The sequence below is a fragment of the Lactuca saligna genome, chromosome 4 (genome assembly GCF_052625555.1).
Source record: "Lactuca saligna cultivar CGN05327 chromosome 4, ASM5262555v1, whole genome shotgun sequence".
In the NCBI taxonomy this organism is placed as follows: Eukaryota; Viridiplantae; Streptophyta; class Magnoliopsida; order Asterales; family Asteraceae; genus Lactuca; species Lactuca saligna.
In genome coordinates this window covers 110,301,238-110,314,991 of record NC_136420.1, presented here as the reverse complement: position 1 = coordinate 110,314,991, position 13,754 = coordinate 110,301,238, and the positions used below count along the sequence as shown (strand labels likewise).

General features: G+C 32.4%; 1 protein-coding gene across 1 annotated transcript; it reads left to right on the top strand.

Annotated features, from left to right (window-relative positions):
- The first annotated feature begins 5,701 nt into the window (after positions 1–5,701).
- On the top strand, positions 5,702–11,023 carry RMI1 (recQ-mediated instability protein (DUF1767)). The gene is made up of 11 exons (XM_078991053.1): positions 5,702–6,368; positions 6,533–6,703; positions 6,802–6,947; positions 7,104–7,240; positions 7,317–7,439; positions 7,612–7,746; positions 7,857–7,988; positions 10,013–10,206; positions 10,286–10,396; positions 10,486–10,614; positions 10,706–11,023. Exons 1-11 carry the CDS (start codon positions 5,760–5,762, stop codon positions 10,871–10,873), a joined length of 2,055 nt encoding a protein of 684 aa, XP_078847179.1. The 5' UTR covers positions 5,702–5,759; the 3' UTR covers positions 10,874–11,023.
- The last annotated feature ends 2,731 nt before the right edge of the window (positions 11,024–13,754 follow it).

Sequence of the window (13,754 nt, the reverse complement as noted above, 5' to 3'; positions counted from 1 at the left end):
TACACTCAAATTTCACTCACTCCCACGTTTTTTTGAGCTGGAACAATCAACCACACTCCTCATTTTTCTCTCATTACTCTCATTCCACTAAGTAACAAACATCACTTTTTCTCTCAAACTCTTCTACTCAAATTTTCGAGATCCAAGGCTGGATTCAAGTGTTCTTCCACACTTAGTAAGTAAAAATTCATCCTCCCTATTATTATTTCACTTCATTCTACTCAAATCTTTGGTTGCTTACACAAACTCCCTAACTATGATGTTAGATTCTCGAAAACCTTCAAGGCATCTCCAAGTGTTCTTGAATTAAACACTTCCATTCTTCAACAATCATCTACTGAAATCACTCAAGGTGAGTTCATACCCCTACATTTTCATGATTTCTCAAGTTTTCAGGGGGTGAATACAAGTTAAAACATTAAGAACCTATCAAAAGTTTTCTAACAGCCTTCATTAGAAAAGTTCAACTCCATTCACGGACTGTTTTGGGCATCTTACACATTTTTGTTTTCAAAACTGTACAAGGTGCAAATAGTTCAAGTTTTTAGCTTTAAAATGGCTACTTGCACATCTCCATACGATTTTTCTACAATTTGTGGCGATTTTTACAAAACTGCCTATCATTTCAAACAACAATCCGGACCAGTCTGTGATTTTGGACTTTTTCACCCAAGTTAGAGGTCATTATAAATTGAGATAAAATTTATGAGCAAACGAGACACATTTTGTGAACTCTCAGAATTTACGGATCTAGTTTTCGACTTCGTATGATTTTCTATGATTTTTCCAAATACAGGGCAGAATGGCTAAAGTTAGCCAACAGCATGTAAATATCATAACACTTTGTATTATGTTGAGCAAAGTGTATAATCATAAGTTCTAATATTTGAATGCGTTTCCGTGTTAGTTTATCATTATGAACTGGAATTAAGACATTCATATTAAATATTAAATATTATTCATTCATTTTGGAACACGTATTATTAGACTATAAAATGTATAGTTTGATAAATTCACAATACTAATACATTTCCATAAAAGAATTCATACATATTACGTACAATTTAGATAAACTATAATAGGTATAGTTTATGATACATCACTCAACGCACTCGTACAAAAAGGGTACATTCATACAAGAAAGATTTATATTCACACACATTTCAAGTAAACTTGTTAACCTATGGTGAGACTCTCTCTCCCCGTACGTCCGAGTGCGGGATATAATTCCTGGTAGTTATAATCAGAATCTCCTTGAGGGAGAACGTGATACTTGTATATAGATCTATATTGGGTTTGACACCCCACACCTCGCTGCTAGCTACAGTGGGACCTGCAGGTCTACGGGTGACAAATGTCATTTCATTTTCGCGACGCCTGAGAAACGTTGTGGCAGGTTCACATAGTCACAGTATGATTATAGCGACTCACTTAGGGAGACAACAATTCATAAAGTTTACGGGGTTGCATAAAAACCAAAGTAGGTTTTAGGTTGATAAAATAAATTTACTTTCCAATTCATTTTAAACTCACAACTTTCCTACTAAGAAACGATGACTCTTCATACATTTTAGTCTTTGGTTGTAAGGCTACATTTTTTCGGATTTCGAGGAAAATATCGGATTTTTCTGAAACAACGCGACATTTACATGTGAAAGACTTCTAATAAGATTATTAATAAAAGCTTATGAACTCACCAACCCTTGTGTTGACACTTTTCAAACAACTTGTATTCACAGGAAAGCATTAATCGTGTTACCAAGTGCTTTTGAGGATGGGACGTTGAGGTGTCAAACTTTTCATATTTGACAACATATTGTAATTGATTTTGAAACATGTAATTCATGAAAGTGATGTAACTTTTCAATTATATATATGTTGGTTGTGTTTGCTTGAATTACTATTGAAATTGTGGTTATGATGCTATACATGAAGTCCTCCACCCCCGGACGTTTCCGCCATCCTTGGTTTGGGGGTGTGACAATACCCAACTAGCAAAGGGGCAAGCTTTCGACGTTACTCTTACCGGTCCGGAAATCATCCGGGAAACGACAGAGAAAACCGTTCAAATCCGTGAACGATTGAAAGCCTCTAGAGACCGACAGAAGAGCTACGCAGATAAACGAAGGAAACCTTTGGAATTTCAGGTGGGGGACCAAGTCCTTCTCAAGGTCTCACCCTGGAAGGGCTTGATACGCTTCGGCAAGCGTGGGAAGCTAAATCCGAGGTACATAGGGCCTTTCGAGATTCTTGCAAGAGTCGGCCCTGTAGCTTACAAACTCGATCTACCAGGCGTACTCCGTAACGTACATTCTACATTCCACGTATCTAACTTGAAAAAGTGTATATCCGACGAGACTCTCGTAATTCCACTCGACGAAATCGAGATCAACGAGAGCCTCAATTTTGTGGAGGAACCAGTGGAAATCATGGACCGTGAGGTCAAGAGAACAAAACAAAGTCGCATACCCATCGTGAAGGTTCGCTGGAACGCTAAGCGGGGACCTGAATTCACATGGGAACGCGAAGATCAGATGCAACGCAAGTACCCACATCTGTTTCCCTAGTCCACGAGTGTTCCCTTACTTTAAATTTTGGGACGAAATTCCCTCTAACGGGGGGATGATGTGACAACCCGATATTTCAACTCTTTGTAATGACCTAATAAGTCAAGTATTGTAACCACTTATGAGTAATAAAATGTATAAATAAGTTCTACTTAATTTCTTTCTATGATTTAATGTCTTTGAACCATGATCGTGCGTAAAAAGATCGCCCAAATCCGACTCCAGATAGCGAAGTTATGAGTTTTCAAAGAAATTCCTTAAACACGATGGATTGATATTAAATAATAAAAACAATAATAAAAATAATTTCGGAATTTGCCAACGGAATCTAAACGAAAGTTGTAGATCGTAGTCTCACCTTCGCGGGGATATAAAGAACGTCGAAAACGGAGTTCGTATGAAAGAGATATGAATTTTTGAAGTTTGATAAATAATTTAAATATAAATTTTATTAAAAGTTCGGTATTATCCGAGGGGGGAGTCAGCCTAGGGCCGAAGTACGCGCCGCGTACCCGAATGGAGGGTCTCGGATCGACCACGTCACCCTATGCGAAGCTACCGACCCGTCCCATCCGACCCGCGAACCCAGGAACCCGTCCCGTCCGAAGTGCGTAAGCGATGACGCACGGGTACGCGCTGCGTACGCCCGTACGCCTCGCGTTCGGAGGCGGTTCAGCAACCCTATAAAAGGGATGCGAGCCTTTCCGAAAATGTTGTTCATTTCCTCTCTTTCTCTCCCGATCTTGCCTCGATTTCCGTGCCCGTTCAAACCCGAAGCTCTGGTCTTTTTGCTCAAGTCCCGAGGGTCGATTTTACTCCCGAGATTCCTGAGAATCCCGAGAAAATCCGTTTCGCACGACGAAACTCTGCCCGGTTTTCGAGCTCGCTATCTTCGAATTTCCAAGTGAGTTTCATACCCCCTTAATCAACTGTTTTAATTATTCTAAATACTTTTAAATGCTTTATGGGGGGGGGGGAGGGAATACAAGTTAAACACTTATAGTTATTGTTTCGGTCACATGTGACGGCGTTAATCACATGTGATTAATAACTAAGAAACCAATGATTTTATCACTATTCAAACGGTTTTACTCCAAAATGGTTTACAAACTCTTTTATTTATCAAATGCTTTATTGTAAACTTGGTTTTACTACTTATAAATTTGCATGCCTATATATGTATAGCGGTATAAATAATGTTTAAAGGGCTTAGGAAAGCCACCTATCCTATTTCCTTTTCCTCGATTTGGATGTGGTCTGGTGGAATTTTGGGTGACTATCCGAGGGTCGTTTCAATATTAGTTATATGTCGTATATACGTGTATAGACATAAAGGTACTTCCATATACATGCTTATCAAACACATCATTAGTAAGTTACCATCGGGGTAACACGAGATCATACTACTACGATTTCTAGATCAACGAGTCAGTTCATTCATGAGTCAATATTCATTTCTAAGAGAACATATACAACGATACTAGAACAAGTAATATTTTATTACAAAAACACGAATACTTTAACTACTGTGATCCACTGTATGGGTTCATGTCTTAATTGTCATGACCCGGGTTGTAGCCAGAGTCTCTTGGAGGGAGAGCGTTGAGTTTGCGTATAGATCTATACTGGATTGACTATCCTACACCTTTCTGTTAGCTACAGTGGGACCGGCAGGTCTACGGGTGCCAAACGTCATAACCTATTTTTCGACTATACGTTGTCGATGTTACCAGTCAATAGTATGGTGCAACTTATCACACGATACCTTAATATAAACCTGGTTTAAGGTAGTTAGTACCACAGTAGTTCATATAAAACGAAACTACCGTACTACAAGAATTTACCCATTGCATTTTGGTGATAGCCTCACCTAAACTTAAATGTACAAACTATATTTTGTTAAATGATAGTTACACTTGGGAAATTTCACACTTTTACATCAAACGAGCATACAAACTATTAAGCCTTGGTAAAAGGGGCTACTTTTATACTTTAAACAGAAAATATAGGTTTTTCTGAGAGATTCAAACATTTACAAACACTTACATACATTTACAACTCATACTTGCAACAGGTTCAAAATGTTTTTGATAAACGAACCACGACACAAAAATACTTATGAACTCACCAGCTTAATGCTGACAAACTCTTTCAAAATCACTTGTATTCTCAGGTCATCAGTAGACAGGTACCGATGCTAGCTTTTGAGAAGATGGAGCGCATTCAAGTCTCATCATACTATTTTGATATACATTATATTTTTGGTGTCTAAAACTGTACGGAACACACTTGTATTAAAATGTTTATATTTAATGCAATGGATGATGTTGTTTGCTTATTTACAATTACTGTGTTGTGATACTACACATGACGTCCTCCGCCCCAGAATGTTTCCGCCATTCTTGGTTCTGGGGTGTGACATATTATCTTTGTGATTTCACATGTGTTAGTATGATTTTGTGTTTATATGCTTATATGTGTATCGGGCGGGGTCCCATGATTTTAGTGGTTGAAGAATTTCCCAAAATGGAAAAACATTATTAAAAAAAAATAGGATTAAGGGTAGTTGTTCGTTGTTTTTTTAATTAATGTAGTTTCTTTTTTTATTGAATAAATAACCAGTTTTAAAAAATATATATGTTTTTATTGCATTTTCATTTTATTTTTACATTAACTTTACTTAAAAAAATGATGTACATTATTGTATTAGTAGTAGGTATCCCATGGTTTTAGTGGTTGGATATAACGATGATGTGATACCCACCATTATAGTGGTTATTAGTGAGTATTATGAATACCTTAAAGTGTAACAATTGTGGTTTGTGGCCACATATGCCACAAGTCCATTCGTGAAGAACATTCCGATGGTCCAATAAATGAGCGTCGATTATAAAAATCAAAAGATAAAACCTTGATATATATTTAAAATTTTTTTTTTAGTAGATCAGTAACAAAGAAAAGTTTAATCTAAAATTTTAGATATAAGGTGATGATTTTTTTATTTTAAAATGTTAATTTACTAAAATATTTTTTTCTAATAAAATATTGTTATCTGATAAATGTTACCAAAAAACTAATATGGTAAATTTAACAAAATTAAATGGCTTAAAACCCTACGAATTCCCTCTCTGCAATGATTTCGAAAAAAAAGAGAAAAGTGGAGGGAAAACGGTGCGCTTATTGTAGACGACAATGTCCTCCAGGAGGCGTCTGAGGATAATTTGTTCATCTGACGAAGAAGACGACGACGAAGAAATACAAGAAGTACAACCTCCTCCTCAACAACACGATGATATCGAATGCGAAACCCTCAATCTTCAAGATGTAACCCTAAGTTCCATCAACTCTAACCCTACCAATCCCTCTACTTCCATCCAAGTCGAAATATCCGATGAGGACTTCATCGATGCAGCCGAGGATCTCTCCCCTTCTCCTCAGTCTTCGCCTCCGCCTCCGCCTCCGCCCCCGCCCCCGCCCCGGCCCCCACCCTCAAACCAGGCGGGTTATTCTTCGGAATATTCCAGAACTAGCAGTGCTGGTACGAGTGAAGCTTCTGGTTGTCCAATCAGTAAAATTCTAGAAGATTTAGGGCTGAGACTACGGCGTGAATGGTTGGATGCTTGTCTTCGTGGTCTCCAGACAAGCGTCCCTGGATTTTCCAGCTTTGATGCAACAAAAAAGGCTAAGCTCTGCTTTGAGAAGTTTTTGCATTCTGACATGAACATTTGCGGGGCAGGCTTTCTTCCAGATAACGTGCATCAAATGCACCTTGTTGATCTTCCTGGACCCTTTGTGTTACAGGTATTTTATTGTTTCTTAGTCTCTAGTTAGTTTTTTTTTTTGTAGAAATTGGACTTCATTTGATGATGACATCAGCTTAATAACTGTTTTGGGTTGTATAGGTTAAAATACAATTAGGGATCGGCTTCTATATGCTTCAAACTGACATTAATGTATTTTCACAGGTTGATGAGATAGTAAATATCAGTCAACCTCTTCGAGAGCGATACAAGAAGGCACCTTCTGGCTTAAAGAGGTGCCTTAAGTTGTCTATGACTGATGGTGTTCAACGAATCTTTGGCATGGAATACCAGCCTATTAAAGATCTAGACGCCCTTTCACCTGCTGGATTGAAGGTTCTGTATTCTAGTCCTCACACTCACTGGAATAGTTTACAACTCCTACACATTCTTGTTCATAACAAAGTAAATCCAGATCAATTATCCTGTTTCAGGTTGCTATTTCTAATGTAAATGTAAGGCATGGGCTACTAATGCTGGTTCCAGAAGTGTTTCAAGTCTTAGGAGGACTAGTTGAGGAGCTGGATGCAGCAAGGCAAAGACTTGTTAATGAAGTCAACAAACCTCCAAGAGGCAAAAGGTTAGTCAATGATGGAAATCTTGTCAATGTCACTGATCAAGAGTCAAACCACTAAAGATTAGATCAGAAAGGAAAGGCACGAAAGATTGATATCTATAATGAAAGTGATTGTTGTTAAATTCAAACTATTAATTTGTATGTTGTGTTTAATTTCAGAACAAGAACAGGAGTTGCAGCGTCTTTAGCAACTAGAGCTACTCGTGCTGCATGGTCAACTAACAATGTCGATTCTTCAGCACCTTCAGCTAACACTGTACCCCAAAGTGCAACTCCAATACATGTAAATAACCAAGGTATGTGAATGTGAATTCATATATACTTTTTTTGCTTCCAGTATTTTTTACTTAAGTATACATTCGTGTATTATAGGTACTACTACACCTTCTGTTAATGGAAGAGTGGGATCAAATTCTTCAGTTCCTGTTCACAGGGAACACGTTTCAGTATCCTCTAATAATCAAAATGCAACTCCAATGCAGGTAGATGATCAAGGTATGTAAATTCGTTTTTTTTTTTTTTCATAAATAAATGAACATAACAAACTTCCCCATGAACATTTGGTTTTCCTGACAAATAGTGAGATATAATTCTCTTGGGTTCAAATGTTTTCAGTGCCCAATGCTCTGTAGTGTTATAACTTATTTTAAAGAAACATTGTATGCAGGTACTACTACTAGACCTTCTGTTAATGGAAATATGTCATCAAGTTCTTCAGTTCATAGGGAATTTGTTTTTAGAGCATCAAATAATCATACCTCTCAAAATGATGCAACAACTCCAATACAGGTGGACAACCAAGGTATGCAAGTTCTTTTGTTCCTTTTAATTAAATTTACAAAATCCATCTTGTCCATGTTTTTAAAAAAAAAAAAAAAAAAAAAACTTTACTATGTGTTTTATGTACTTTAGGTACGACTACCAGAGCTCCTTTTAATGGAGGAGTTTCATCAAATTCTTCAATTCCTGTTCCCCTTGATAGGGAATATGTTTCAGGATCATCAAATACCAATGTCTCTCCAATACAAGTGGATGATGAAGAAGGTATGTCATGTTCAAGTTCTATTTAACTCATAAATTAATATATATATATATATATATATATATATATATATATATATATATATATATATATTAAACAAGATTTGTTAATGTTATGCTAACATCATCAACTAACCTTTAAATGTCTTATGGCATTTTTTAATATGTTCTTATGGCATAGTAAATATCACTTTAAAATAATGTATGTGAACAAAGGCTTTTTTTTTTTTTTTTTGACAAAGTTTTATAATTGGTCCCTGTGGTTTGCAAAATATCTCACTTTGAGGATTTTCATGGAAAACGTCACGAGACTGGTCCTTTGGTTTGCAAAGTTTTATTAATGGTTCTTCTACCGTTAAATCTAATTTTTCAGCTGTTAGATATTTATAAAAAAAACTATTTTACCCTTGTACCAAATTTGCAATATACTACAAACCTCAAGGACCATTTTTTTAATTTTGCAAATTTGAAAATTTGTATTTATATATATATATGTATATATATATATATATATATATATATATATATATATATATATATATATAATTTCAACAATTTGATAACTTTTAAAAAAAAAATCTTTTTGACATTTTGTTTTCTATTTTTATTTTACAATTTTAGTTATTTATGTTTTTATTTTTTTTGATTCAAGTAATAAATTTAAATTCAATAAACCATATCGAAACCGATTTTAAATTTTGATTCAAGTAATGAAAAATAGAAAAACAAAAAAACAAAAACTCAAGCACCAAAATTGTAGCATACTCTAATATATTAATACATTTTACAGTTTTCATCTTTTTTTGATTTAAATTTTTTTTTTTGTTGTATTATTTTATTAATTTATTTGTATTATTTTTTAGTTTTATATATTTTTTTTATATTTTTTCGTTGTTTCGTACTATTTTTCATCGCTTTGATAAAAGAAATTTTGATTATTTTCTAAAAGTGTAAAATGTATGAATATATTAGAGTATATTATAATTTTGTTGTTTGAGTTTTTTGGTTTTCTATTTTTTTTTATAAATTTTGGTTGTTTATGGTTTTTGTAAAAGAAAAATATTTTGATTCGAGTAAATAAAAAACTTATGTTTATTTTCTTTATTTATATTTGTAAATATAACTATTTTATTTAGTCGAATCAAAATATTTTTTTTTACAAAAACCATAAATAACCAAAATTTATAAACAAAAATAGAAAACCAAAAAACTCAAACAACAAAATTATAATATACTCTAATATATTCATACATTTTACACTTTTAGAAAATAATCAAAATTTCTTTTATCAAAGCGATGAAAAATAGTACGAAACAACGAAAAAATATAAAAACTAAAAAACAATAAAATAATATGAAAAAATAAAAATAAAAAAAACGAAAAAATGATGAAAAGTGTAAAATGTATTGATATATTAAAGTATATTAAAGTTTTGGTTTCTGAGTTTTTGTTTTTTTGTTTTTCATTACTTGAATCAAAATAAATAAAAACTATAGAAGAATAATAAATAACTAAAATTAAAAAAAAAAAGAAAACAAAAGGTAAAATAATGATAATGATAAATGCAAATATAAAGTTTCTAATGATATTAACTATAAAAAAACATGAACCGGCATCAAGTTTACAAAATTACACAAATGGTCCTTAAGGTTTGTAATATATTGCAAATTTGGTACAAGGTTACATAGTCTTTTTCATAAAAATCTACCAGCTGAAAACTTAGATTTACGAGTAGGAGGACCATTAATGAAATTTTGCAAACCACATGGACAGTGGCATGACGTTTTCCATGAAAGTCTTCAAAGTGAGATATTTTGCAAACCATAAGGACCAATAATGAAATTGTCTTTTTTTATTGGGATAAATGAATAAGAGTAAAAAAAAACCATTTTACCTTTTCGTTCAATATTACTTCATTATACTCCTCTAGTTATATTTAAATTTCAAATCATTATTGTTTTTTCATTAATTAATGTATCATATTAAGTATTAAGTATTCATTATTTTTTTACTTAACCAATATGTAGGTACTACTCCACCTTCTTCTGAACATGTTGACTTTTCAAATGAGAGAGAAGCTCAAGAGATAGAGAGAGAAACTCATTCTCCTACATATGCCTGTGGTATAAACACTGAAAACCCTTTCACATACATGGCCACTTTATCACGTAAATGGGATGAATCAAAACATAACGCCTCTCATGTCCAGGGTAAAATCAAGGTATCATCTTTTTAAATTTATTTAATCACAAAAAGAAACAATATTTTAAAAAAAATCAACACTTTTTTTGGTTTTTTAGTGTTTTTTGACTGGAGTGAAAGGATTCCAGTTTAAAGAAAGCAGCACCTACAAACTTCAAGTATACATAGATGATGGTAGCCTCATATCCGAGATCCTTATTGACCACAACGTAAGTTATATTATAAGTTGACTTTTCAATCTCCATTTAAAAAAAAAAAATATAAATTGTTTAATATTTAATAATTTGATTATTTTCAGGTTGTACAAAAAAAGATAGGTTATTCCCCTGAAGAGGTGAATGCCGCTTTGTCATCTCGAGACTCTTCAAGGGTTCATGACATGAAGAACAAAATGAAACAGTTTCAAGTTTTTTTAGTCAACTTCGAGGTCAATTCATAAATCATAACTAACCTATTTATTTATTTATGTTTTAGTAATTTAAATTTATTAAAAATTTTATTTATGTGGAAATTGACAGGGGACAATGGTTGTAAGGATAAATGAAGCATGTGGTCTTCCGGTTGCTATAGAAATGCAACAGGGTTGTTGTTTATCTGATGCATGGTCGCTTCTTACAAGACTAAAATCAAATAGTAATACTCATCAAAATCATCTACGTTTTGACCCAATTCATCTTTCCCCATAAACAATATATGTTTGCATCCATCTAATTCTAATGTCTCAAGAATTAATATGTTGATGATTTTCTTTTGCCTCATGTTTTTACCTTCACTAATAAGGTGGCACTTTTGCGTTTCATATTTGTTTTTGTAATAGATGCGTATATATAAATGAATTCTAGATTTTTATGGGATGGAAAAGAAAAGATAGAAAAGGTTATTGTCATTGGGTGTGTATTTTGAATTGAAAAGTCAAATTCAGAAGATGGTAATGGAAAGAGTCAAAGGATCTTAGTTTTATAGTTTACAAAATACTTGGTTTAAAATGAGTTGTATGAAAGTGTAAAAAAAGGTTAAAACACTAGAACTAAATTTGTAATAAAATTAACGAGGGAAAAATAGTTTGTTGATTAAACTAAATTTGTAATAAAGTTAATGTTTAGACCAAATTTGTTACAAATATTTACATTTTGGGTCAAAAGTAAAACATTGAAAAAAAGTTGACATGTTCAGTCAAAAAAATAAAAGATAAAAATACTTTTACTTACTTTTAATTTTAAAACTCTCCTTTTCTTTTAAAGACATAAAATAAGAAAAAGTATATTTTGTCTTTGACCACTTTTCTTTTCTTTCCCTCCAACATTGATGGAAACAATAACATTTCATTTCTTTCTTTTATTTTTGTTTCTTGAAATCCAATACAAAACAGGAGAAATTGTAGGCATTTGTTGTTAAGTCAAATCAAAGAGTTTAAAATTGACAAACACCTAAAGTATAGTAACATGACATCGTTGAGTATGTTCTCTTTGTGATAAAAATATGGTTTCTTGTTTCCCTTAGAATCCTTCGAACATGTTATGAGTAAACGGATACTCCATTTTAGTATCTCGGGACATTGTTTTCCACATTAATAAAACCCCCATCCATCTTGGCTCCGAGCATACTCATTTCCACATCTTATACCATTTAAAACTGTCTTGGCACAATCTTCTGTCGACACCATCGATGTCCGATTTAGGTTTGTTTGCACAACAACAGTCATTGCAGATGTAAATAAGCTACACAACGACTTGATAGATGGCTATCATAATAAGGAATCCAAGAACCAATCCACATTGGAATTAGAATTGAAGCTCCCCCACTATAATTCAAACCCACATATGATTTTTGCAAGCATACCATTCCAAAACCAACTCGGTTGTTATTTAAATCCTCATCTAATTTTTGCAAGTATACCATTCCAAAACCAACTCTGTTATCTACTTGTAAAAGCCATTTGTCGTTTGTAATTTTCGATTTGACAACTCCATGGGTAATAATTGCTACCCCAATATGTGAACCAACCTCGACACGCATTGTTTCAAAATATCTTATAAGTGCTGCTTTGCTTGCCTAACAAAGACCAAATTAAACACCATAATTACGAAAATTATGATGCAATTCAAATTAAATCAAAACAAGTAATGATATTGATATCCACCACTTGTTCTTACACACTAAATCCCTAATTTTGGGATGACAAACCATCCACAACAAGAAGAAAAAACGATTAATTTGCCTTTGCTGTTACGTAAATATGAAACTGCAAATTGGGTTGTATACACTGAACTTTAAAAGTTTATGTCCCGTTATAAATTCAAACAATTAGTAAGTTCAAAGTGGTTATTAATAGGTGATTTTCTTTTAATTTGATTAATCACTTTTCCATATAAAATTAATTAATTAATTAATAAAAAATATCAATAGATTGACATTTTTTTATTGGTTCTGGTTGGTTTATATTTTCTTGAATAAAATTTACTCAATGATAAATTAGTTTTCATTTATTTGTATTTAAAGAAAATATATTAATATTCATATTTTTTTTCTTCTAATTAAACTATGAAATAATTTTTTGGATTCCTTACAATTTAGAATATTATAAAAGGGATTTTTTAATATATGCCCTAAAGATACATATAAGAAAAATTAATTGAAATATTAATTATAAGAAATATTACCATAATTAAATATGATAAAGATTAATTATGTATAATATTACCATAATTAAATAGAAAATACATTAATTATAAAGAATATTATTTATAAAAGAAATTAAATATCTTCCTATTTTTTGTTCCTACAAATCCTCTTCCTCAATTAAATATTGATATATATATATATATATATATATATATATATATATATATATATATATATATAACATTTACTGTTTATTTAATGAATTTTAATAATACTTTATTAAATTAACATGACACACGTTATTATTTAAATAGATAGAAATTGGTAGGAACGAAAAATAAAAGAGTATTTAATTTCTTTATTTATAATTAATGTTTATTACATTTAATTATAATAATCTTTTTTATAATTAATATTTCAATTATTACTTCTTATATATGTGGTTAAGCAAATATTAAAAAAAATCCCTTATTATTATTATTTTTAAATGGTCAAACAAAATGGTTAATTAAGTTTTTGGTACCACTCCCCCCTCTCCTCCTATTTTCTGTCATCAAGCTCCCCAACGAGACCTCCAACTTATTTTTGCCTCTATCGCCGATGGCAACTAGCATCATAACTGTTCAGTTGCTGGCTAACCCTCCACCTCCGATGTGAATTAGCGTTCATCAGAAAACCCATCGCCACCCAATTTTCTTTATTTCGTCTCTTTCTCTCCCCCTCCGCTGCCATCGCCCTTGCAACAAAAGTGGGTTTTTTATTTGTAATTAGGCGTTCATGTGTGAAACAATGGAGAATTCGATTTCTCACATAGGGTGTGTTGCTCGTAGTTGAAGACGGTGTTGTTGTGTTCTTAGATACCAAATAGCCGTAAAAAAGAAAATGGAAGGTAGATGTGATTTGTAAAGATGAAGTAATGAAAGTATTCTGTATATTAATTTCTAT